General features: G+C 35.8%; 1 protein-coding gene across 2 annotated transcripts in view; it reads right to left on the bottom strand.

The window, feature by feature from the left end:
* LOC130722613 (pre-mRNA-splicing factor ATP-dependent RNA helicase DEAH1) overlaps positions 1-12,652 on the bottom strand; it is a 31,720-nt gene extending 19,068 nt beyond the window's left edge. The window contains exons 1-17 of one of the 2 annotated variants that reach the window (XM_057573407.1): positions 12,498-12,652; positions 11,874-12,019; positions 11,318-11,422; positions 11,076-11,203; positions 10,746-10,949; positions 10,558-10,629; positions 9,996-10,082; positions 9,870-9,903; positions 9,699-9,753; positions 9,378-9,437; positions 9,125-9,196; positions 6,495-6,558; positions 6,070-6,149; positions 5,835-5,902; positions 5,676-5,733; positions 5,412-5,469; positions 5,273-5,341 (exon numbers count right to left, since the gene is read on the bottom strand). In XM_057573407.1, coding sequence (XP_057429390.1) covers positions 5,273-5,341; positions 5,412-5,469; positions 5,676-5,733; positions 5,835-5,902; positions 6,070-6,149; positions 6,495-6,558; positions 9,125-9,196; positions 9,378-9,437; positions 9,699-9,753; positions 9,870-9,903; positions 9,996-10,082; positions 10,558-10,629; positions 10,746-10,949; positions 11,076-11,203; positions 11,318-11,417 — 1,209 coding nt within the window. In that variant the 5' untranslated portion in view covers positions 11,418-11,422; positions 11,874-12,019; positions 12,498-12,652. Of the gene's footprint in view, positions 1-5,272; positions 5,342-5,411; positions 5,470-5,675; positions 5,734-5,834; positions 5,903-6,069; positions 6,150-6,494; positions 6,559-9,124; positions 9,197-9,377; positions 9,438-9,698; positions 9,754-9,869; positions 9,904-9,995; positions 10,083-10,557; positions 10,630-10,745; positions 10,950-11,075; positions 11,204-11,317; positions 11,423-11,873; positions 12,281-12,497 lie in introns of those variants that run through there. The other variant, XM_057573406.1, reaches the window with a different exon arrangement.
* Positions 12,653-26,606: the final 13,954 nt, after the last annotated feature.

Here is a 26,606-nt window from a genome sequence, read left to right as displayed (position 1 = left end):
TTTTTGAGTTTCACTCATCCTATTGTGTTGTCAAATGTCAGGAAACTTCTAGGGTTTTGCTCAAAGGAACTGTTGGTCCTGATGGTTTATACAATTTTGAAGGGATGCATGTTCCAACCCTTCCTCCAGCTTCATCTGTTTCATCTACATCTGTTTCACCAGTAGCTGCTCCATCTGTCTTCTCTGTTTCAGTTCCTTTGTCAAATGTATCTAGTGCTAGTTCATCTTCAAGTGTACCTAGTGCTAGTTCATTTTCTCTTGTGTCTTCTGTTAATAATGTAGATCCTACTGCCTATGATTTGTGGCATTGTAGGCTAGGTCATCCTCATCATGAGGCTTTACATTCTGCTTTGTCCAAATGTAATATATCCTTGTCTAATAAAGCAAAATTTTCTAAATGTTCAGCTTGTTGTGTAGCAAAGTCTCACAAGTTACCCTCTTCCTCTTCTACTACTGTTTATGCTACACCTTTAGAGCTTGTTTTTGCTGACTTATGGGGCCCTTCCTCCATTGAGTCTTCTTGTGGTTACTCTTACTTTTTAACTTGTGTTGATGCTTACTCTCGTTTCACATGGATTTATCCACTTAGGCACAAATCTGAAACTTCCTCTGTTTTTCTTCAGTTCCAAGCTATGGTAGAGTTAAGATTTAATCTGAAAATTAAGGCTGTCCAAACAGATAATGGCACTGAATTTAAACCTTTACAATCTCATTTTGCTAAGCTTGGCATAGTGCATAGATTGACTTGCCCCTACACACACCATCAAAATGGTAGTGTTGAAAGGAAGCATCGCCATATCATAGAAACTGGCCTTTCATTACTTGCCTTTGCTAAAATGCCTTCTCAATATTGGGATCATGCATTCCTGGCTGCAGTTTTTCTTATTAATCGTCTTCCTACTACTGTTTTGGCCAATGAGAGTCCTTATTACAAGTTGTTCAAGACTCTTCCTGATTACAAGATACTTAGGGTGTTTGGTTGTGCTTGTTACCCTCACTTAAGGCCTTATACACACTCTAAGCTGTCACTCAGGTCCAAGGAATGTGTGTTTGTTGGTTACTCATCATCTCATCAAGGGTTCAAATGCATGGATGGTGATGGTAGGATTTTTGTGTCAAGGGATGTTATTTTTGATGAAGTTAAATCCTACCCTGTTTTCCTCTGCTGGGTCTGATTCATCTGCACATGGAATCACTTCAGAAATTCCTGTTTTAGCTTCTCAAGTTCCTGTTCAGCACCAGCAGCCCTTTCAAGGTCAAGACTCGGTTGCAGCCTCTTCTTCTGGGAATTCTTCTCAGGCTGAAGCTTCTGTTCAGCAACAATCTCCACCTACACCAGCAGCTACTGCCACTGAAGTAGCTTCAACTGGTTCTTCCACTTCTGCTCCTCTTCCTCAGCCAGTGGGAAATACTCACCCTATGCAGACAAGAGCAAAATCTGGCATAGTCATGCCCAGATTATTTCCAACTTTACTGCTTACTCAAGCTGAACCAGCTACCACCAAGCAAGCACTCAAAGATCCTAAGTGGTTAGCTGCAATGAAGGCTGAATATGATGCATTGCTTGCTAACAATACATGGACATTGGTTCCACTTCCCAGGGATAGGAAGCCAATTGGTTGTAAATGGGTTTTTAGGGTGAAGGAAAATGCAGATGGCACCATCAATAGGTATAAGGCCAGACTTGTGGCCAAAGGTTACCATCAAGTCAAGGGGTTTGATTATTCAGAAACCTTTTCCCCTGTGGTGAAGCCTATAACTATTAGGCTCATTCTTTCCCTGGCCATTACTAAGAGGTGGCATATTCATCAACTTGATGTGAATAATGCCTTTTTAAATGGAGCTCTTCAAGAGGAGGTATACATGCAGCAACCAAGTGGATTTCAGCATGAAGACAAATCTCTTGTTTGCAGACTTAACAAATCTCTTCACTTTCTACACTCCAACTTGCTGCATCTACATACTAGTCTATGTAGATGATATTATCATTACAGGCAATTCCTTGCCTCTGGTTCAGAAAGTAGTGCAGAACCTCAACTCTGAATTTTCCTTGAAGCAATTAGGCCAACTTGACTACTTTCTTGGTGTTCAGGTGCATCATCTTCAGGACAGGTCCTTGCTTTTGACACAAACTAAATATATAACTGACCTTCTTGAAAGGGCAGAAATGGGAGAGGCTAAGGGGATCTCTACTCCCATGGTTAGTGGAGCAAAACTCAGTAAATATGGAGCAGATTACTTTGCTGACCCAACTCTCTATAGATCAATAGTTGGTGCTCTCCAATATGCAACTTTAACAAGACCTGAGATCAGCTTTGCAGTTAACAAGGTCTGTCAGTTTCTAAGTCAGCCTCTAGAAGAGCATTGGAAGGCTGTTAAAAGAATCCTAAGATACCTTAAGGGTACTCTCTTTCATGGCCTGCACCTCAAGCCTTGTAGTTTGCACACTCCAGTCCCTCTTGTGGCCTTTTGTGATGCAGATTGGGGATCAGATCCTGATGACAGGAGATCCACCTCAGGCTCTTGTGTCTTTTTTGGTCCAAACCTTGTCTCTTGGAGCTCCAAGAAGCAAACCCTGGTGGCTAGATCGAGTACTGAAGCCGAATACAGGAGCCTAGCTAATACCTCTGCTGAACTGTTGTGGGTTCAGTCTCTTTTGCAGGAGTTGCAGATTCCTTTTTCTCCTCCTAGGGTGTTTTGTGATAACATGGGTGCAGTGGCTTTGACTCATAACCCAGTTCTTCACACTCGCACTAAACATATGGAGCTTGACATCTTCTTTGTGAGGGAAAAAGTTCTCAACAAGTCTCTTTTTGTGCATCACATTCCTTCTGTTGATCAGCTGGCAGATTTGTTTACCAAGGCTCTATCACCACTTCGTTTTGAAACTCTTCGTGACAAACTCAATGTGATTGAGAAATCACTTTCTCCCCCACCTTGAGTTTGAGGGGGCCTATTAGAGTAATATAGTTACTGCTATGTTAGTGTTACTGTTTAGTGTTATTAGGTAAATACTGACTGTGTTCTGTTCAGTTAGTTATGCCTAGCTGGCAGGTTTGTTAGAGAGTTAGTTACATGCTTAGCTGTCAAAGCTTAGCTGTCAAGGTTAGTTAGAGTTAGCTTCTTCTGCAAGCTAACAAATCTCATAGTGTAAATACTGTAATCTCTCTTGTATTCATCATCTTTTCAATCAATGAAATTCAGTTGAAGATTTTCAACACACGGAGAACAATGTGTTCTCTTTTCTCTCATTAATGGCATGGATGTAATTAAGTGGAATTAGACAATTAAAGAGTTTAAAACACCAGCACACCACGCATCCATCTTCTTCTCTCCGCCGTTTTCTTGGTCTCTTCTTGTGGCTTGCGTCTGTGGCTTGTGCTCTTTCAATAGATTGCTCTGTTCACTCTCTTGTGTGTTGTGTCGTTCACTATACACGGAACTTTGAGATGGTACATGATTTTTATAAATGATTTTTTCATGACCCCCAACGATCTCATATTTTCATGATAGGCTTTATCATTGTCTACGATTTTCAATCTCATCGCTTTCAATTTACATGGCAGCACCAATTGTAGAGGGCAGATGTGATGCTATGGATGTACATATGTGTGGATTGTGAATAATAAATAATTTAACATACAACCAAACAAGTTTTCAATTTTCTTTTCTAAAACACGTTTTTGGAACAAATTCATCAAACAGGTTTTCTTGTTTTTTTAATTTCTAAAATTGTTTTTGAATTCATATTACCAAACAAGTTTTTTTCATTTTTTATTCTTAAAAATAGTTCTTAAAAACTATTTTACAAAACAGTTTTGGAAACAAAAAAATTGAAAACACAATCAAACAGGCCCTAAAAAGCTCTCTATCCAATTCTTACTAACCAATTCTCATCATGCCTATTCCCGTTCTACCAGAAAGCTTATATTGGGATTCACACACTCACACACCCCTTTCCTTCCGCAATTTCCGTAACTAACTTCATACCCTGCACACCTCTCTCATGCCACCTCATATTCCTTCCATGATTCCCCTCTCTTATTCTTTCTCACATAAACCTGCCACACTTTGGGCCTGGCCCCATGTGTTGTGGCCCGTTTCTCATTAGGAGCTCTATCAGTAAGATATCCATTCACCAGTTTAAGAGGGAGTGTTGAAAACTATTATTATTGGAAGAGCTATTTTCTTTTTATTATTAGGACCAATTTGTAATATGTAGCAAGCTCTATTATAGGAAAGTAGCCATAAGGATTAGTATATACTATATATGCATTATGTAAATTCCTTGTAGATTTAGAATATTGAGAAATAACATTCAGAAAAATATACTTTCAAGTGTAGCTTCCTAGCTTTTTTTTGCCTCAAACAATCATGAGCTAAAAGTAGCAGAATATGGTTTAGTGGCCCCAAATTTAATATTTGCCAGACCACTGTTTTCATTTATACTACTCAATATAGGGAATTGCCCCCCTTGAACTGTTTTGGTCACATTTGTAAGCCAACTATGCCATGATGATTTGTTTATATTTACAATTACAATTACCCGTAAATAACTGTTATAGAAATCGGGAAAAAATACAGTAATTGTGAGTCGACCGTAATATTCGTCTGAGGATACTGATATCAGTACCTGTGTGGTGGATTTACAACCGTGGAAAAACACAGCTATGGTGAATCTAATAGATTATTCTTCTCTGAAAGTGAAAACTGATAACAGCACCTGTACCCTGCACTATCCCTACACTTTTTCCCTCACATATTTCTTCAACCTTCTCATTTTCATATCCATATAGGTCAAACTTTGATCTGAATACCCCTTGATTTTCACTAGCAAGCTGTTACATTAACCATTCCCTCCATGTGAATTCCCCTTGTTTGACTCCTGTGCAATCTATAATATTTATTATTCACCACTCCCACCCTAAGAGACCAGATCCTCTGCACTCTTTCCTTATATATATATATATATATATATATATAATATATATATATATCTTAGTTATAGGCTCTTTCCTAACACTTCACTAAAGTGATTGAAAATTCATCCTTATATGATCGAAAAATGCTTCTCCCCTGATCCCCTCTCAATCCTCCCTCGTTTACTATTGTTTTTAAAATAGGAAAAAGTTTTAAATATTTTATTTCCATTGATTATAACAATATCAAGTATTTATACCTAAGTGAAATAAAAAATGCAGATTAATTGGCAAGTTAACATCTGTCAGACCGCTAGCCCTTAAAAACCACTCATTAAATATTGAAATGCTACCTGAAGTGCCTCTAAAGCTGACTTTGCTCTGGACTTTTCAAGGGAATCTTCTGTCTCTTCATAATCAAACTGCAAAGCAAGACCGGTTCAAAGACAAGAATATCACCATTAAGTCTAATGAGTCCAGTCATTACCATACCTTATCTCCATCCATCACCGATTCCTTGATAAAGTCAATTTGGTCCTCAAACACAAACCTAAAAACACAAATTTTGGGGAACTTTGAAATCAATAATATGTACACTCAGCAAAGTATGTTGTAATGAATCACATCCTTACACTACCTAAAGAATAAAAACACATGAACTTCTTAAGACTTTAATGTCATAAAATAAGCAAGTAAAACAAAGTCAGATTACAATACAACCTTGAACTACAGTTGTATCAAAATGAACAAACTTACTGATAATCATCAGAGACTTGTCTTTTGTTTTTTGAACCATACTTCAGAGTTCCCTTACCTAAAAGATATCACAACCCAGAAGTATAATAATACATAACAGGGACTTGTTTATTACAAGGAGAGATTATATCAGGAGAATAATAATACAGAATAATATACCAATTTGATGGTCCTCCCATGCCTCTTGTTCTGCAAATGGATTCATCTTATCCTCAGCATTTGGATCCCTAATAACAAATAAACAAAATAAAAGATGTTTGAAATTCATGCCCGAGGCGTGGGAAAAAAAAACAAAATACATGATGACTGGTATTGAGATAATAATGTATGTGTGATTCCACTTTCTTTTTCTTTTAATAATTGTATATTGTAGTATCATGTGGTAAGTGAAAACCTGTAACGCTGCATAGCCACAGAAAATCTCTTCTCCTGATCAATAACACCGTCCTGATCATAAGCTTCTGGCATTCTATACTGCAATTCAAGAATAACATGAGATTTTAGCAAAGATAAGTATAGATGAGTCACTTTAACTCAAATGCCCAGATCCCCTTGTCAATGCTCAGATCCCAAAAGGACTAAAACTTGTCAGCTAAAAGATCTTTAAGCAAAACAACTATAACCTAGAGATTCAGTCTTGGAATTAAAATAAAAACAATCAACGGAGAAAAAGGAAAACAACTATGACAAGAAAAACTGGCAAGCAGCTTAACTTAAAGAATAAAAATAAAAAGTTACTCCATTTCAATAATAATCAACCATGAATGGAAACAAACCAATTTGGATCTCACATTCATGGAATACAAACTTACTGATTACCTCATTTACATTGTCAGCCTCCTCATACCGCTTCTTCACTAGTTCATATATCTCTTTCTTGTACCTGGGGGAAAAAAGAGTATATAAAACTTTTTCCTAGGTAAAGATACAGAAGCTATATAGTTGAAGGCTTCTCTACACACTCTTCTTAGTGATAGAAGGGCTCTAGCTCCCATAGTCCCATGTGCAAATGGTTAATGCCCAAGTAAATGAATAGAAAAGTAATGGAGCTGGTTTCAAGCATAGTTGACTAGTTGTTCATAGTGAATAATATACTTGTAGCAACGGGTTGCTCATAGACCAATAGCATATAGAATAGTGCAGCTATTTTGAGCTATGACACATACGAGAAAAAAATTATGATATATAGTCATGTGTGAGAACCTACAGTATTATGAAATCCTGTTAAAAATAACAATATTTTCATCTGGAAAACTTAAACATCCAGAGAACCTACAGTAGCATATAGTATATGTATAGTAACAAGAAACTAAAAAGAAGAGAGACAAAGAGATAGGAAGAATGGAACATTATAGGTTGTCTTTGACCCCTTCGCTTGAAAGCAATGTTGCTATATGCGGATGGCGGGTCATGGCGGAAAGCCAAAATCCCGCCATACATGAAAAATAATGGCGGCATATGGCGGAAATATGGAGGGATATTGGCCATGGTGGAAAGCCAAAAAACTGCCATGAGAAACCACCATGGTGGATATTTGATAACACTACTTGAAAGAGAAACAACTAACAAGGAATCTCAAATCTAGAAACATCTAGGAAGGATATCGAACTTTGTGACAGATGAAACATTGACAAAGAAACAGAAAAAATAGTCATCACCCCTTACTCACTTAGACCCTGGCAACAGAAAACTGGAATGTGCAGAAAAATTCACATGCAGGATTGCCCAGAAGAAAATACAAACACCAAGACAAGGGTAAAATAGACCCAGAAGCATAGAATAAAGATGTCATGTTAGGTTATTTTTTAACCCACAGCAAAGAAGAAAAGACGAGATTTAAGGAGAGAGAGAACACAGAAGGGCTGATATATGGAAATCAATCCTTATGCATTAAAGGTTACGGATGCTCATGTTTTTTTATTTTTGGTTCACAAGCATACATAGTTTCAAGCCCTTCTTGACAAAGATGTCTAAAAGTTGGTCCTTGTATCCCTTATCCAAACTTCAAAGGTTAGGGATGACCTCATTCATGGGCCTTCAGCAAACAGCATAAGCATTTAGATAATTGGTTCTTTAACAGTAAATATAACATGTTTTTTGGACTGTTGGTTCACTAGCATACATAATTTCAAGCCTTCTTAACAAAGACATCTAAAAGTTGATCCTTGTATCCCTAAATCACACTTCAAAGGTTAGGGATGACACCATTGTTGGGCCTTCAGCAAACAGCATAAGCATTTAGACAATTGGCTCTTTAACAATACATATAACATGGTAGCAAATACTTGGATAGTCAAATATATATCCAGATGTATATAAACTAGCACCAAGTGGTGTATTTAGATGACTTCTAAATACAAACCAACGCATAAATACAGTAAAAGAAAAATCACTAAATTTCTTAAGATGTTCCCAGTAATTTCATAACCTGGTGTATACATTATTTTTTTAATAAGCGCCTGGTGTATACATGATGGTTATCACTGATTCATTGATTAAATTAACTTATCAGCATATGCTTGCTCACCTAGTAAAATATATGTTAAGGAAACAAAGTGGTACCATTTTCAATCAACATAATAACGAAAGGATGTAATCTCAAAAACCTGTGTACAAATAGGAAACAACTCTGAGTCTGTTATAGATTTGTTTCCAACAATAAAAATAGGTGGAGCATGTACACACTGACTGGACACACAGAACTTATCAATTTTTTAAAAAACGGTAGTAAATATTAAAAACTGTTTATGCTTCTTTCATTTTTTATTAAGTATTATCAAAGTATATACTACCATTACCACACTAGTCAAAGAAAAAAAGTAAACAATTAAAATAGTTCATTGGCAGATTTCATGTATTTCTAAATTTAGAAAGGAAGTATTGGAGTTAATACCTAGGGATATTATTGTAATAGATACAATGGGTTGAGGGTTGCTCTACCCTTTATAAACACTTGTTTGGCCATATCTCTAGCCAATGGGGGACTTCTAACACACCCCTTCACACCCAGGGCTGAACATCTGGAGCGTGGAATGAACATGGAGCGTGGAATGAACATCTACGGGTGGCCCAAATATGGGAGGTCTCAACAACAAGTGGATCTAGGATAGGCTCTGATACCATATTAGAATTAGGGAGGCCTAACTAAACCCAAAGCTAGCTCGAGAGTTGAGGGTTGCTCTACCCTTTATAAACACTTGTTTGGCCATATCTCTAGCCAATATGGGACTTCTAGCAGAAAGAAACCAAATCCAACAGCTTGAATTTAGGGTTTGAAATAAAAACAAAAGAGAGACTAGGGTTGAGACCAAAGTCAGGTATAGCATTTCCTTTACATAAATTTAGGTGACACAATAGGGAAAACAAAAATGAAGAAATGAAAATGTCTCAGAAACAAATGAAAAATTGGAGGGGGGGGAATTCAAGAAAGCAGCAAACAGGTAAATTACCTCAGCTCACTTTGTTCTGCTTCAGTAAGCTTCACACCTTCAAATAGATACTGCTCATCTTCTATATCATCTCTACAATAACCATGCCAAAAATTATTAAACTCAAGTAAAGAACAACTAACCATTATCATTAAAAGTTTATAACATACAAAAAGGCAAAGTTAAAATAACAAATTATCATTTGTTAATTGACAGAAAATCATATCTGAACAATTAACCTTAAGAAAACAAAAGAAACTGAAGTGAATCATACCTCAGTTCTTCTAATTTCTTTTCCTCCCTCTTCTTCAAGTATTCTTGCCTTGAAACCTTTCTGAAACAGGACAGGAAATAGAAAAACTGTAAATGACAAGTTTAAACTATTACAAGAGAAATCAATTGCATTTTCTCCTTAAACAACAAGCCATACTCCAATATACCCCCAAAATAGAATAACTTTTTTCTGAACCTTATCTTAACATTATCCAGCATATGGCAGATTTTTATAGTACTTCTCACAAGTAAAGAAGGCATGAAATAAATACACACACACACACACACACACACACACACACATATATATATAATAACAAACCTCAAACTTTGAATACCATCCTGCTCTGCAGCTTGAGATCTTCGAGTTGCCTCTTCTGTTGGAAGACAGACAAAACAAGATGACAAAACCAACAAATAGACATAAAGGCTCATTAACATGCATTCACTTATATGCGTACATGTATATAAGTTTAACAATCCACGGGCATACCTTCCTCCTTTCGTGTTAATTTCGATTCAGTCAACTGGCAATCGAGAAACAATTCAACCAATTAGAATGAAGAAAAAGAAAATGTAAAACAGGAAAATATACTATAAATGAATGCACAATGAGTACCTTTCTAGTTCCTGCTGCATCTCTTTCTCTCAGATGTTGCTCTAATTCCTCCTTCTCTCTTTGATCTTTCAATCTTTCTTCTTCTGACTGTTTGCAAATAGACAAGTAATCACATCAAGAGAAGAGACAGATATTAAAAAAATAATAATGGCTTTACAAAACTGATGTACTAAAGAATCATATATGCAAAGGTAAAAAAATAAATTAAAAAAACAACACTTCGCCCTTCGTATGATAAAAAAACCAAATCAACATAAAATCTTCTTTTGGGAACATAAATCATATTTAAGACAGGCAATAATGGCTCAGCGCCACCATGGAACATATGGTATAACAAAGCAAGGGGACTAATAACATCACAAGAACAGAGATAGAAACTCAATGATTAGTTCAGCTGAATCTTAATAAAGCTCGCTGAAACGCAACCAGTGAAAAACAGATATCTGACATGACAGCCCAACAAAATCAAATAAGCAGTAGCAAGAATTTCATGACCAGTATCAGTTGCAGATCCATGTTATATGTAAGTATATCTAGACATTTTTTTTTTAAAAAAAGGCACCTCTGAACTATTATCTTCATCAGGGGAAATTCTTCTCTTAACTTGTCTCTCCCTTTCTTTTCTTGAAATTACCTGCAGGATTGCATTTGGTCAAAACAAGTCACATACTGTTAGAATAACTGTTCATCAGCAGCTTACCATGAGCAAGAAATATGAAAGTGAATCAAATAGGTTAATGAGCACTTTACCTCATCATCTTGATCATCCTGAACTTCAGTTTTCTTCCTGAAGCGTTTTTTATCTAGCTTTCTAGATGAAGAAGCAGTAGTTATTGAAGATTTATCTTCACCACCAACATTGTCATCATCGCTATTTTCATCATCCTTCAAGATTGTGTAAGTCTTCTGCCTCCTTGCTAACATTGCAGCTTCTCGCTCTTGTTTCTGATATTGCTGGTATTAGGATAAAAGAGAATCAATAGCCAGCAGATATTTAGTTCTTCTACAGAAAAGGATTTTCTAAATAAACACTACGAAAATAGCAGTATATTTACATTGTGCCTTAGATCAAAAACTCACATTTAAGCCAGATGATTTACGAGGAACTCTTGAGAAAATTTCTTCTGCAAATGCACGGGTGTCCGTTGATGAGAAGCCAAAGTCCACTAGTTTGCCCACCAAATCAGATGGTGACGTAGCTTGCTTGGCTACAATACCAAAAAAACATTACCATAATATTTCACACGAGTACCAACATACAATTTCCAAAATGATTACATAGAAGAACTTTAAGGATAAGAAAATTGTCCAAGATGAATTACATAGTCCAATCATGTACTGTACAACTGTGGGCTGAGAATATCCCAGTAGCGACATCAACTTATCTGATACCCATGTCTTTAGATTGTCATCATTTCCCATTTTCACTGAAAGAAATAACAAATAAATAAATAACATTAAATTATACAGTTAGCCATGGCGTTAAAAAGCTTCTCAGCGCAAATAGAACTCCTTAATATAAATGTAATCAATGCACCAGGAGCTGGAGTTAGATCATGACATAGCATCAAGCTTCCTTCAGAAACAAAGCTAACACACTATATGTCATCAACCTTAATTCACATATTCCAAACACTTTGAATATGTTATGCAAATTCAATATTTATTTGCCCACACTGAAGGAAGCACTCTCCTTTTCAAAACATAATGGAACCCTAACCATACCAAGTCTTAAACTTGAGAATTGCTAGCCATTTTCAAAACTTAATCAAATAAAATATGCTAAATAGAACAAGAATCAGAACTTCAAATATGCTAAATAGAACCATAATCAGAAATTCAATACTAAATAGCGAAACACGAAACCATTTTCCTGACCTGAAAAACTAGTATACAATGGCTGTTGTATACAGAAACAAGGGTTTCCGAATTCGCTGCACACTCCACCGAACTACGAACCGGTTCGTGCGTCCTCCCGAAACGCTGCGTATGAATTCGTCGCCCAGAGGCGGAGCAACGTTGAGCTGAGGGGAAGAAGAACGGGGAAGCTACCGTCAAATTGGGCATGGCCGAGCCCACTTTTCCAAAAAAAACGTAAAACCGCCCAAAATCGCAAACCGGCCGGTTTTCCTCCCAGGCGGTTCAAACGGTCGAACCGGCCGGTCCGATTCAGTTTTTATAACCATGGAATGGAATTTAGTGAAATCAACAAATAAGAATGAGATAGTTGCTTTTTTTTCTAGATTCCCCATAAAAATAAGAAAAATTGGCAACAATGTCTTCCCAATTTTAACAGACACTCCTTCAATTCGCATGTACATCTTGGTAAAGGGAAACGATCATGAAGAGAAATACCTATGAAGCTCCAAACATGTAGAACAATCATGAAGCTCCAAACAAGCAGAAACAATCATGAAAAGGGAAACCAAAATAGGAAAAAACAGTAGAACGCATCATATGAGAGATGAAATCAAAGCACTAGAGAGGAAGAGAAATACTCACTTCAGAGCACAGAGCGAATTACCCACACTAAACAACAGTGTTTGGGACGAAGAAGAGGAAGGTGGTGGAAGAATCTACGCTCTCCACTCTCGCTACTGACCTCTGGCTCAAATTCACTATCTCTCTATTCTATAATGGTGCCTTTTAACTACTTATATTTCATTCCCTATGCTGCTTTTTATGTTTTTCACGTTCAAACCCATTTTTTCGTTTTTTCTTTTTTAAATTTCGGTGTTTCCCCCTTCTTAAAATTCAGTTTCTTCTTCTTTTTTTATTTATTTTTCGAAAGTTTGCTTAAATTTTAAATTTAAGTAGTTTTTTTATTAAATCCCACTCAATTTCCAAAAAAAAGTCACCACCACCCTTTAAGTTACGGTTCTCTTCCCCATAAATTTTTCTTTCCATTATCTTCATTCTCATGGCATGCATATTTCCCATGTTTGCAATTAATCTGCCATCTTGGATTGCTTAATGAGACTTAACAAATTCTCTCATCAGTCATCAATCATGATTAATGCCTCTAATATAAATAGAGTTCCTTCTGTTGTGGAGTGGCCTTCTACTCATAAACATTTGGAATCACATTTGGCCTTCTACTCATGTTTCACATTCCAATTGTAGCTGCATTTGGAGCACACTTTTGTTGGAAGTTAATACAAAATTAGTAGTTAGGGTTAGGCATTAATTAAGTGAGTAATTAATGCCTTAATCATTAGTCTTAATGTTGTTAGAATGTGTTGACTATATAAGGGTCAATGTGTATTGAATGCATAACAGAAATCAATAGAATCAATTTCCTCCCACTTTTACTCTCTCTCTCAAATCACTCTGAGTTTGTTCTCTCTCTCAAAAACCCAACAAACTGGTATTCAGAGCTTTCGTCCTCGACCTGTGATTGACTGCATCGTCTCGCTCCGGCGTTCCTCACCGCTCTACCGTCTCGCTCCGGCGTTCGTCACCGTGGTTACCACCGCGTCATCTTCTTCCTTGATTCGTTTTGCTTCTGGGTTGTTCTTGATTCTGGACTCGCAATAAAGAGATGGCTTCGACGAACACAGGCATTCCGATGAATCTTCCGGTTCTCAATGGGAAAAACTGGAAGAGGTGGAGCGTTCAGATGAAGGCGATTATGGGTTTCCAAGAAGTTTTGGAGATTGTTGAGAATGGGTTCCCTGTTCTTGGAGAAGCACCCACGGAGGCACAAACCGCTGCGCACAAAGAGAACAAACGGAAGGATTTCAAAGCTACTTGTCTTCTGCATCAACGTGTTGATGAAGCTCACTTCGAGAAGATTTCAACGGCAAAATCTTCAAAGGAAGCATGGACGATTCTGGAAACATGCAACGAAGGGGCTGAGCAACTGAAGAAAGTTCGCTTGCAAACGATGAGAAGACAATACGAGCTGATGCAAATGGAATCGAACGAGAAGATTGCTCAATTTTTTAATCGGGTGATCACACATACGAACACTATGAAGGCAAATGGAGAGGTGATTACAGATCAGACCATTGTGGAGAAGATTCTGAGAACTCAAACTCCAAATTTTGATCACATTGTTGTTGCGATTGAAGAATCAAGAAAGCTCGACACTCTGAAAATAGAGGATCTTCAGGGTTCTCTTGAAGCACATGAGCAGAGGCTCATGGAGAGGTCCACCAACAAGTCTCAGGATCAAGCACTGCAGGCTCAGGCCTCCAAGAAAGGAGGTAGTTTCAGAGGTGGATACAAGAGTGGTCGTGGTAAAGGTAAAGATACCAAGTATGATTCCAAGAATAGCAACTCGAAGAATCAGGATCAGGACAAGGCTGAACACAACCCTGATGAAGATTCTGGCAAAAGGGGTAGCTCCAGCAACTGGCGTGGAGGCAGAAGAAAATTTGATAGGAAACGCATCAAATGTTTCAATTGTGGCAAAATTGGTCACTTCTCATCTGAATGCAAAGCACCTCCTGGTCAAGGTGAAAATCACAAGGACAAACAGCATGATGAGGTGAATCTTGCAAAAGAAGATCATGAGGTAACTTCTTCTGAAACACCTCTCTTATTGATGATGGTAACAAGTGGTGATGCTGATAGTAATGAAAAGTGGTGTTTAGATTCTGGCTGTTCCAACCATATGACAGGACATAGAGATTGGCTGATAAATTTTGATGAGAATAGAAAAAGTAGTGTTAGATTTGCTGATGGTAGAATGTTGAATGCTGAGGGTATGGGTGATATTATGTTCAGTGATAAAAAGGGCCAGCAAGTATTATTAGCTGAAGTATGGTATGTTCCTAGCATGACTAGTAATCTGATTAGTTTGGGGCAGCTAGTTGAGAAGGATTTTGATGTTAGCATGAAGAAAAGGTTCCTGGAAATTTTTGATCCTTCAGGTAGAAAGATTTTGAAAACAAAGCTGTCCTCAAATAGAACTTTCCATGTTCAACTCAAGGCTTTTGAATCTCAATGTCTAAACGCTTCAGTTTTAACTGAAGATGCCTGGTTATGGCATTGGAGATTTGGACATTTGAATTTTAAAGACTTGACTATGATGAGATCAAAGAACCTAGTAAAAGGATTACCTCCAATTCAGAATCCTAGCAAAGTGTGTGATTGTTGTTTGACCAGCAAGCAACCGAGAACTTCCTTTAGCAATTTCACACCCTCAAGAGCAAATGGACTTCTGGATATTTTTTACTCAGATGTGTGTGGTCCTTTCCCAGTACCATCATTTGGTGGAAGTAGATACTTTGTGTCTTTTGTTGATGATTGGAGTAGAAAGATTTAGGTGTATCTCGTTAAACTGAAGAGTGAAGTGTTTTCTATATTCAAAGAATTCAAGAGTCTAGTTGAGAAGCAATCAGAGAAGGCCATTAAAGTCCTTAGGACTGATGGTGGTGGTGAATTCACTTTAGGAGAAATGAGCACTTTCTGCAAAGAAGAGGGAATTGTTCATGAGATAACAGCTCCTTATACCCCACAACAGAAAGGAGAAATAGGACTATCCTGAATATGGTTCGTAGCATGTTGAAAACCAAATCTCTTCCTCATAGCTTCTGGGGTGAAGCTGTGTCTACAGTTGTATATGTTCTCAATAGATGTCCTACTAAGAGAGTTCAAGACATGGTTCCAGATGAAGTATGGTCAGGAGTGAAACCTTCAGTGACACACTTTAGAATATTTGGCTCTCTTTGCTATAGGCATATTCCTGATCAAAGAAGACAGAAACTGGATGACAAAAGTGAGGCTCTGGTGTTTGTGGGCTACAACTCTACAGGTTCCTATAAACTATACAATCCCAAGACAAATCAAGTCTTATTCAGCAGGGATGTGTACTTTGATGAAGCCAGTTCATGGAAGGATTTGAAAGAGTTGTCCCCCACTTTGACAAGTATATTACTTGACTGGGAAGAAGATAATGAGATACAACAACCTGCATCTCAAGTGGCTCCAGTACAACAACCAGGAGCTCCTCCAGTTACTCCTCCTTCTTTGAACAATAGACCATCAAGAATGAGAAGCCTCCCTCCACATCTCAGAGAATATCAACTGTTCACTGATGATGCTATTAATTAATGATGAGGGAGATCTTGTGCAATCTATAGCCATGTTAGCTGATTCTGAACCAGTTAGTTTTGAAGAAGCTCTCTCTAGTCAAGTATGGAAAGAGGCTATGAAAGAGGAACTGAAGTCCATCGAGAAGAATGATACCTGGGGACTTGTTTCACTGCCTGCTCATAAGGTTCCTATTACTGTTAAATGGGTCTTTAAGACCAAACTTAGACCTGATGGCACTATTGCAAAGCACAAGGCCAGGTTAGTTGCCAGAGGTTTCATGCAAAAAGAAGGCCTTGATTACTCTGAAGTCTTTGCACCAGTGGCTAGGCTAGAGACAGTGAGATTGTTAGTAGCTTTGGCAACCTGGAAGAAGTGGACTCTTTGGCAGTTAGATGTCAAATCAGCTTTTCTCAATGGTCCACTAGAAGAAGAGGTGTTTGTAGTGCAACCTCCTGGTTTTGTTCTAAAAGGAAATGAAGACAAGGTACTCAAGCTCAAGAAAGCTCTTTATGGCTTAAAGCAAGCCCCTCGAGCTTGGAACAAAAGGATTAAGGATTGATTCCTTCTTAGTCAAGTCTGGGTTTCTGAAATGCTCAGTAGAGCATGGTCTCTATTTTAAAGCTCTAGCAAATCAGGAACATGGAGCTTTGTTTCTCTGCCTCTATGTGGATGATCTACTGATCACAGGCAGCAGCATCTCAGGAATTGAAACTCTCAAGAGTCACTTGAAGAAAGAATTTGAGATGACTGATCTTGGTGCTTTGTCATATTTCCTGGGCTTGGAGTTCATGCAAACTGACAGAGGGTTGTTTATGCATCAAAGGAAGTATGTTATGGAAGTTTTGAAGAAATTTCAGATGTGGGATTGCAATGCTTCAGAGGCTCCAGCTGATGTGAATCTCAAGCTTGATAAATGTGAGAGTGAAGCTCTTGTTGATGCTACTGAGTTTAGACAAATGGTGGGGAGTCTAAGGTTCATTTGTCACACTAGGCCTGAGATTTCATACAGTGTTGGCTTAGTAAGCAGGTTCATGAGTGAGCCAAGACATCCTCACTTGATAGCTGCCAAGAGAATTCTGAGGTACTTGAAAGGAACATTATCATTTGGCATCTTGTTTCCATTCCAAGATGAGAAGGTTGGGCTACAACTTGTAGCCTATTCAGACTCTGACTGGTGTGGTGACTTGGTGGATCGAAAGAGTACTATGGGGTACATTTTTACCTTTGCAGGTGCTCCTATCTCTTGGTGTTCTAAGAAGCAATCAGTAGTTGCTCTCTCAACATGTGAGGCTGAATACATCTCTGCTTGCTCAGCTGCATGTCAAGCATTATGGCTCCATACTTTGCTTCTTGAGCTGCAAATCAGTGTTGGTGATTATGTGGAGTTACTGGTGGATAATAGATCTGCTATAGACCTGTCCAAGAACCCTGTATCACATGGACGCAGCAAGCATATAGAGATCAAGTACCATTTTCTCAGAGATCAAGTCAGCAAAGGAAAGATTAGAATCAAGCACTGCAGTACTTACCTACAGCTTGCAGACATTCTGACAAAGCCATTACGTGCAGACAAGTTCAAAGATTTTAGAAGACTAATTGGTGTTACTTTCATCCAGTAGAATACTTAGTTGTTACTAAGTGTGTGAAGTGATGGATGGTGTTAGTAGGTTTTTTAAGCATTTGTAATGCTGTTTTTTACTGCTAAATCTGTCCAGAATTTTGCATTATGGGGGGGTGTTGGAAGTTAATACAAAATTAGTAGTTAGGGTTAGGCATTAATTAAGTGAGTAATTAATGCCTTAATCATTAGTCTTAATGTTGTTAGAATGTGTTGACTATATAAGGGTCAATGTGTATTGAATGCATAACAGAAATCAATAGAATCAATTTCCTCCCACTTTTACTCTCTCTCTCAAATCACTCTGAGTTTGTTCTCTCTCTCAAAAACCCAACAACTTTATACATGCGGCTATGTAAAATCTACACTTCATACAGCTGCATTGTGGTACGTTTCTCTTCTTTCTTCACAGTTTGGATTTTGTACATTTTGTAGGTTAGTTTGTAATTGCTGTAGTTCGTTCTTCACGCTCGATTTTCAAACCTCCATTTTCAGTTATCTCATTTCTATCATTATGAGTTCGTCGGATGATAACGTCAACCACTCGAAGGGGGTGCCGGATGTGGCCACTTCCGGTAATCCAACAAACAAGTGAGTGTTTTGGTCTTAATTTGAATTGTGTTTGTGAAATTTAATTGATTAGTTTACGATTGGATTGACTTGCTTCCGAACATATGGATGTTTTCTGATATGTAGGGACACTATGGGTCCTTCGACTTCGAATTCGAACAAGGGGACTTGTCCATTGCTACAAGGAATGAGGAAGGGTGGGCTTCTAAGAGAAAATTCAACAAACCTTACGTTGAATATAAGCAAAAGGTACAATGATAAAAAGTTCATGTTAAATGATGGAACTTCAATATCTTTCTGTGCCAAGGAGGTGGCTGAGGTGCTGGGAATTAAGGCGGATGGAGTTCCTTTGACATTACCAAAGTTTACATATCCCACCTTTATTGATGATCTCAAGAAGCGGTACTCGGCTGATGTAATCAAAAAGGAGAAAAAAAACAAAGGAGATCAGACAAAAATAGGAATAGGGAAAAGGACAAAAAGGGAATTAAGCTCCCAAACTTTGAAGAATATATTGAAGAACATGCCAGTGAATGGTGAAGTAGAAAAGACTCAGTATAAGAAGTTACTGCTGTTTTTCCTTGTTGATCAGTTTTTGCTACCATCAAGCGATAAATCTTTTGTGAGGAGTTCCATATTTAAGCATGCAAATGACTTGGAGAATTTTGAAAAAGTTAATTGGGCTCAATCCATATTGGACCGCATTCATGTTGCAGCAAAAAATATTTCTGATGGCAAACTAAACTTTGTTGCTTGTACTCCGGTTTTGGAGACAATGTTATTCGAAAGAGTAAAAAAGTTGCAACCAAAAATGTCTATAGTCTGCAATGTGTAAATAACATAGTATCAAATTGGTTTTGTTGTGGCTGATGCAGGTGTTTGTGCTCATGTTGTGGTTGAATGCAAGGTGGAAAGAAGAGGATGATTGTGAGGGAGAATAGCTGGCTCCTTTTGAACTGTTATATGGGTACTTTGTTGATTTCATCTAACAAGATGAATTATTCATTATGTTGCCAGAAGTTATATGGGTGATTCATGACTGAAAACAGTTGTATCATGGGTCCAAGTGTCATAAGGTGTTGACTCCTACTAAATGTAGAATGTACATCCTTGATAGTTTGTTATTATCTCATAACTGAGTGCTGACATTAGTCTTGGTGATATACTATTTTTTGGTTTTTTAGATTTAAATTTATTTCAAAAAAAAAAGATTTAAATTAATTTGGCAATGACATGGAATGCTGACTTATGTGTTGGAGGATTCTGAAGTGTTTAACAAATCATGCACTAACCTTAGGATGGGATGATGATATATGCTGCAAATTAATTGATTATATGTTGGGTTTATTGTATTATAATGAATTTGTATAAATGAGTTGTTAAGAATTGTTTATGATGAGCCTGTTTGTGGGGAAGGATATAAAATTTTCTCCATCTAAATGAGCATGCATTGAAATTCAAGCCAAAATTTAAGTTTCACATTTCTTCATGGCTGCAAATACCCCAAAACTTGAACATGAATTTGTGGTGTAAAGTTGTTTCACTTGACAATCGAACTCCCAATTGGATTTCTTTGTAAGACATATACACGCACAAACATTTAATCCCAAATTTAGTAGTAATACTAGATATTTTTGAATGTACAATTAACAATGTGTACTTTAAAAAAGTGATAAATAACATAATGGTGAAGTACGCTTTTATATCCATAGTCCTTTTGTAAACAAAAAAAAATACAAAGTCTTTCTTTTTTGTTGTCAAGAAAAGAAAAATCATTTTATTCACTTGAAAGATTTATTAGTTGTGTTGATTATTTTATGTTTAAAATGTTTAAAATGACCTTACTCTTCAAAATTTTATCAGATAATGAGATAAAATATATAATGAAAACTTAATTCATGTGATAGTAAACTCAAATTTTATAATATAATATTATAATTATAGTCGTAAAAATCAATATTTATTTTTAATATTTTACTATATATTTTTCTTAACTTCAAATTCAAAAACTAAAAATGACATGACTCGTGCATCTCACTATATTTTGTTATTTGTATTAGTAATAATTATGAACCATATTATTTATATTTGTGTGTATTATTAAAGATTTTATAGCATTTCTAGATCAGGCCAGGCCTCTCCAACTCCGCTGGTCGCCGGCCGTCGTGGCCCTGGATGCGCTAGCGATCGACACATAAGAGGTAGTTGTCCGGGTTTTTGAGCCTGGTATCCTGCACCTCGTGTTCATGTCAAAGAGTCACCATAGCCAAGTGATGTACCAAAAAAACATGTTAAGAAGTTCTTTAAATCTAAGTTGTTACTATTTTTTCAGTTTAATTCTCAAATGCTTCAACATATTCGCCCAATTTTTATATAATTTAGGGCTGTGAAATTTTTTCCAATTATTATAAATGTGACGATAATTAGCATCAAAGCTTCATTAGGTTTTACCAACATTAAATACTATTCACAACCAAATTGCACATATAATCTTAATCTTTTATAAATTATTTTATTTTTAATCATGTAGTATGATGGATTTGAAATTTTTTTGTATGGTTAATACCTGAATTGTTAAATCGAATTTAGTTAATCATGTTAAGGAAATGATAATATATAAATATTAAACATTCGTGGAACATTGTAATTTTAACCATTCAACGTCAGTTGCTTATATAAAATTCAATCATTAATAAAATCAGATGAAATAATGTATTAGGGGCCCGTGCATCGCACGGGTCTTAATCCTAGTGTCTCGACAATGCCCGCTGTCTTTAAATACAAAACTTGTAGGAATAGCGCAGCTGGGGTAGCAAGCTGGAAAGCTTGATTAGATCAGATGTAAGTTTTTGAAATCAGAAGCTTTGTTATTTGTTTATGTACCAGTTTTAATAACTAACTAGTGTTTTTTACCCGCGCGTTGCACGGGGAATACATCTATTATATTTGATAGGTCAATTAATACTTTGATCATTAAAAATATAATAAACAACTGATGAAATATAAGAGTATGAAATGATGAGCAAAGTGGACAAAAAGTCTTAAATTAAAACCCTTGTTGCATAGATTGAACTTCGTACAATTAAATAACTAATAAAAAAATTGGTTAACCAAATCTCAAATTATGCAAAACATATTAGGGGATGTGGTTTAATGATGGCTAATAAACAATAGTTGATTTAATCTACAATGAAAAAAAGAGAAAAGATTCTTTATGTACGTGATTATGCGAGTTCATTTTTTACACAATAAAATAAACTAAGTTTGACCCATATCAACATGAAGTCGTTTCACATTCTTCATGAGCCTAAAGACAATAACACAAATTATAGATATGAAGAATCACCAATAAAGCATTCAGAACACATTTTAATCTTAGAAAAAAAAGAATGTACCGCGAAATTTGTTATTGTATTTGATACATTAATTAATACTTAATGAAGGTACTTTCTTGTTAAAATATATTTCTTCCCGTAGGAGAATTTAACTCTTATAATAATTTGTACAAAAAAATTAAAGTGGACTATATTATTATGTAGTAAAAAATTAACATCAAACTATATTATATTATGTTTTTCTTGTAACAAAAAAAAAATTCCGATGAAATCTTATTAACATTTATTTTTATGTAGAAGTATTTTCATGTAAAATATTCTTCCTATATATAAAAGCTTTTAGGCTCTTTCTAATACATTTAGATCCAGCTTCTCCTTACTCTCAGGATGCCTGAAAGTCTTTTCTCAAGTCTATCTGGTGGGTAATATCGATGAAGATGATGACACCCACCATACCTCGCTTGCTTCAAGGTCAATCTCTTGTATCCTCCTCCTACCGAAGACTTTAAGAGTAAACCTTGTCATTCCAACTTTCATCGATCGAGTTTCAGTTGCTTTTTCTGTTGATCCAGGTTAGAAAGCTTACTAAGGCAACCTCTGCTTTTGTCTATCTCCCAATATAAGAAGCATGTTGCTTTGCTCTTATAGTAGTACTAATGGGCGTACTTTAGAACAAATTTCTAGCGAAGGTCTTGACAGTTTGGAACTGAAAGGTTTGGTTCATTAATAATATTTAGTAGTTTCATCATGCTATTCTGCTTTTGAGCTTGTTGTACTTACCGGAGCATTTCTGCGATAAAAAAATTCAGAATAGTAAAGCAGTCGTAGTATGCTTCCTTTACTTGCTCTAGTGCTCAAGTGATAGCTGAGTGCATACTGTTTGCATCTGGATTATATATAAAGGACTCTTAAAAACAACTACTTAATTCTCCATTACAAAGAATATACATTACATCAGAACCTAATTATTATTTGTCAGTGACATACGTGTCGAAAATAATAGTAATGGAAAATTCGAATGGTGTGGATAAGGGTTAAAAGTCCAATCTCATAAGAAAGAAAAATCTCCATTTACATCAAAATCTCTCTCAGATTTCTCTACCTCACTATCACCACCGTTTTTCTTATAAATTATCCACAAACACACTCACAAATTTCATACAGTACCTAACATCATATGCAAATTTTGTTTTCACTGCAACCAGAGTCTGTTCTCTGGCATAAAAAAGCACTTCATAAAGTAAGAAGGTATCACATTTTGAATTTAAATCATTCAAATATTTATTTCTAATTAAAAAATCAAATGAAACTTGCTTCTAAATCAGCAGCAATCCTAGGTGCTATTCCTAATTGTTGTCCAACTTTAACATGAATTAATATGAACTCATGATAATTCAAATGAAACTTGCTTCCAAATCAGCAGCTTCCAGCCGTATCTGCATTCTATGTAACAAAAAATCAAGAACTCATGAAGTAAGATTGATAGACATGTTAGAGTAGGATAGACTAAAGACCACCAAACATAATAACAATATGTACAACATCAATCTAGCTATGATAGTGCAAAGATAGCAATCAAATTTGCTGACAGATATGAAAGCCAAAGAATGAATTGAAGCCACTTTTTGGCTATGGCTTTCCAGTGGTTTCCATAACCAATAAGATCTATTTGTAAGGGGAAACTAATCACATGCTACTAAAGAAGATGAATGGAAGAAAACCCCTCTAGAAATTTTAGACCCATTATATTTGTTGAACGGCTAAAACAACTCTTTGCTTTATGTAGCACTGTTGTTGAAAGTACAATAACCAAATCAAAAACATATGCTGATACTAAATCGTAATGTGATAATTACACACTCATGCAAGCAAGACTTCCAATCACACTAAAGTTTGATTAATTGAACCATAGTAGAACAATGATTAATTATAAAATCTAATATTGCCTTCGAAAAGTGACTTTTAATATATGTAATGATGATAGATAGATGTAGAATTGATGAACTAAGTCAGTAAAACTATATATGCATCACAGTAGTGCAACACCAAACACACATCTCTATCTCTTATCTGGTGAATATATACATATGTATCACAATAGTGCAACACTAAACACACATCTCTATCTCTTATCTGGTAATATATACATATAATGGACTGAGAAAAACCTCCATGAGTACTGGTCTCACATGTTTCGTGGCTTACTTGAAATGAGAGCAAGTTAAGATCTTGAGTCATCAATCATGTTTCATCTTCAGCTAGCTGAGAATCAGAGAGTGTAGTCAGAAAGAGGTATGCACCTCATTTTCGTTCTGTACCTACGGATAAATTCATGTCAAATGTTTCCAGGGAAGCCAAGGAAATCAATTTATTGTTAGAACATTGGTTTAGGCGTTTAGCATATTAGAAAGGATAGCACCAATTTTAAAAGTCTAACCTCAATAGTATAGCTTGAGCGAACAAAGATAAGCAGTAAAATCGCATCCATGATATGTAGTTCTGTAGTTGTAACGGCAAGCACCAACAATAATAATTAATTTTCTCGGTGCAAGAAGCAGGCAAAAAGAAAAAATTACCAAATAAAAAAGTTGCAAGGAAAAAAATCTACAACTTCTCATTTCTCTCCCCTCAATTCTTTCACTCCCTCAATCCACTTCACTGACAATGATTAGGTTAATCAAAACATACACAGATCAACGTTTCACCTCCTATAACATAGAACACAAATTTTAGATGCAAATTAAGAAAAACGAATAAAATAGAATCACATACAAAGGAGAATCAGAAAACATAAAAAACAAATCAAAATATTGCAAAATTTCATATAGAATATAAAATGGACTCACCATCAATGGCTTCCAAAGAATCTCTTTTGGTGGAATATCTATAAAAAAAAACCTGAAGAAAAGAATTTGAAATTAGCATGGCAAGTGATGAACGAAATTGACCTTGAAGTCAAACATGAGTGAATGAAAGTTAAAGGTAAAGTAAAATAAAATTGAAAAAAACCATAACATATTATGCAAGCAAAGAAAGAAAATAATTTGAAATCTCCATCTGCAACCTTCCCAATCAGTCCAAGGCAGCAAATCGGAGGGATGCGATTGCAAGTCGATGGCAAAGTGGTTCCGTTGAGAGATGAGATGATTTTGTGGGGGTGGTTCCGTTCAGTGGAGAGATAAGATGAAAATTGTATGGAGGAGATGAATTCCATGGAGGAGATAGTGGAAGTAGGCAGGTTTTAAGAGGGTTTTTGCTGATGGGATGTATTATTGATTTAAATCACTTATCACAGATTTTATATTAAGATAAAATCATGAAATAAACAACATAAATCCTAATCAAATCTAAAATTTAAAAATGTACTAAATAAATATAGATAAAAACTATCAAAATCTAGCAAATCACAATAAAAACTCATAAAATCCGAAATTAATTAAAAATCCGAAAATTCAATAAAAATACCATAAAAAATAATTAATACTCTAAAAATAAATAATAATATAAATTAAGATAAAATACAGAAATAAACAACATAATTCCTAATCAAATCTAAAATTTAAAAATGTACTAAATAAAAATAGATAAAAACTATCAAAATCTAGCAAATCACAATAAAAACTCATAAAATCCGGAATTAATTAAAAATCCGAAAATTCAATAAAAATACCATAAAAATTAATTAATACTCTAAAAATAAATCAAAAATAAATTAAGATAAAATCAAGAAATAAAAAACCTAAATCCTAATCAAATCTAAAATTTAAAAATGTATTTTTTTATTAAGGAAAAATCAGGGCACATGTGGCAAGTGGAGCCAAGGAGAAAGAGCTTACATGTAAAATATTAGGTGAGAATTAATCTGGGAGCGACACGTCACTAACTTGGCCTGTGAGAGCGACACGTCATGCTAGAAGTTGTTCTTTTCTAATATATATTGATTGATTGATGTGTGTTTTATTTAATTAACAGGTTGAAAAATGCCCTCATTGTGTTCCAGTTGAACCTGAAAATGATTTAACCGAGGAGTCAATTCAGAGGGAGGAACCGGATGTGACTGGCACTGATCTGGTTGAGGCTGACAAGGCATTACTTGTTTACAAGAGAAGGAAGAGAGGGCCAAGAGTTGTTGAGCCAGAAGCTAAGACGGTTGATTTGAATGAGAATGAAAAAACTGCAGAAGATGCAGCAAGACTATGGAAGTAAACAAGTTTTCTATCTCTTAGTGGCAAAAAGGTGCTAGAAAAACCAAGGAGACCAAGCGTCGAGGTGGAAAATGAGACTGGTCTCCTTTTCAGCATTTTATTGTGTGTACTGCTTGGGGTTTGTTTCCATGATGAACAAATATTCTAATGCTTTTCTTCTAACTCCCACTTTGCTTTTGCCTTGTTCTGAATTTTAGTATGTGATTTGCTATGTTTTTTATCTTCGCTTCTGAAATTGATAAATGGTGTGGCTCTTTCCATTGACATGATTGTGGGTCCTTACTCCTTAGAATATTGTGGCTAGCAACCATGCAATTATTAATTGGTTAAATAAGCTTTTGCTCACCATTAAATAATTAAGCTTTTGCTCACCATACACGTGCAAACTAAATACTTCATCCGTTAAGAAAGATTGTTGTTTAAGATTGTGGCACAAAAAAATAGATACTTCCTTTGTTCCTGATCTTTTGTTATTTTAACTTTTGGTATAAATTCTAAAACTTTTGTTATTTTACAAACCCAATATTTTTTTTCTCAATTTATTCCATGTATACCCTTATTTAATATTATAGCTCTCACCTACCACATCTTATTTTCACCAATCAAAATCATAACAAGTTTTTTAACAAATAACTATCATTCTCTTTCTTCACTTTAACTCGACATTAAATAGGGGTGTTTTAATGTCAACAAATATATCAATGATTGCACTCTTAAACAATGTGCATAACCTTAAACAACAAAAGATCAGGAACAGAGGGAGTAATTATTGATAGTATAATTTTACTAAAACACCCATATTTAATTTTACTAGTATCATGTGCAACTATTAAATTCTACT

This window comes from Lotus japonicus, chromosome 6, assembly GCF_012489685.1.
Source record: "Lotus japonicus ecotype B-129 chromosome 6, LjGifu_v1.2".
In the NCBI taxonomy this organism is placed as follows: Eukaryota; Viridiplantae; Streptophyta; class Magnoliopsida; order Fabales; family Fabaceae; genus Lotus; species Lotus japonicus.
The sequence above is the reverse complement of the archived record's forward strand: the minus strand, read 5'-3'. Positions and strand labels throughout refer to the sequence as shown.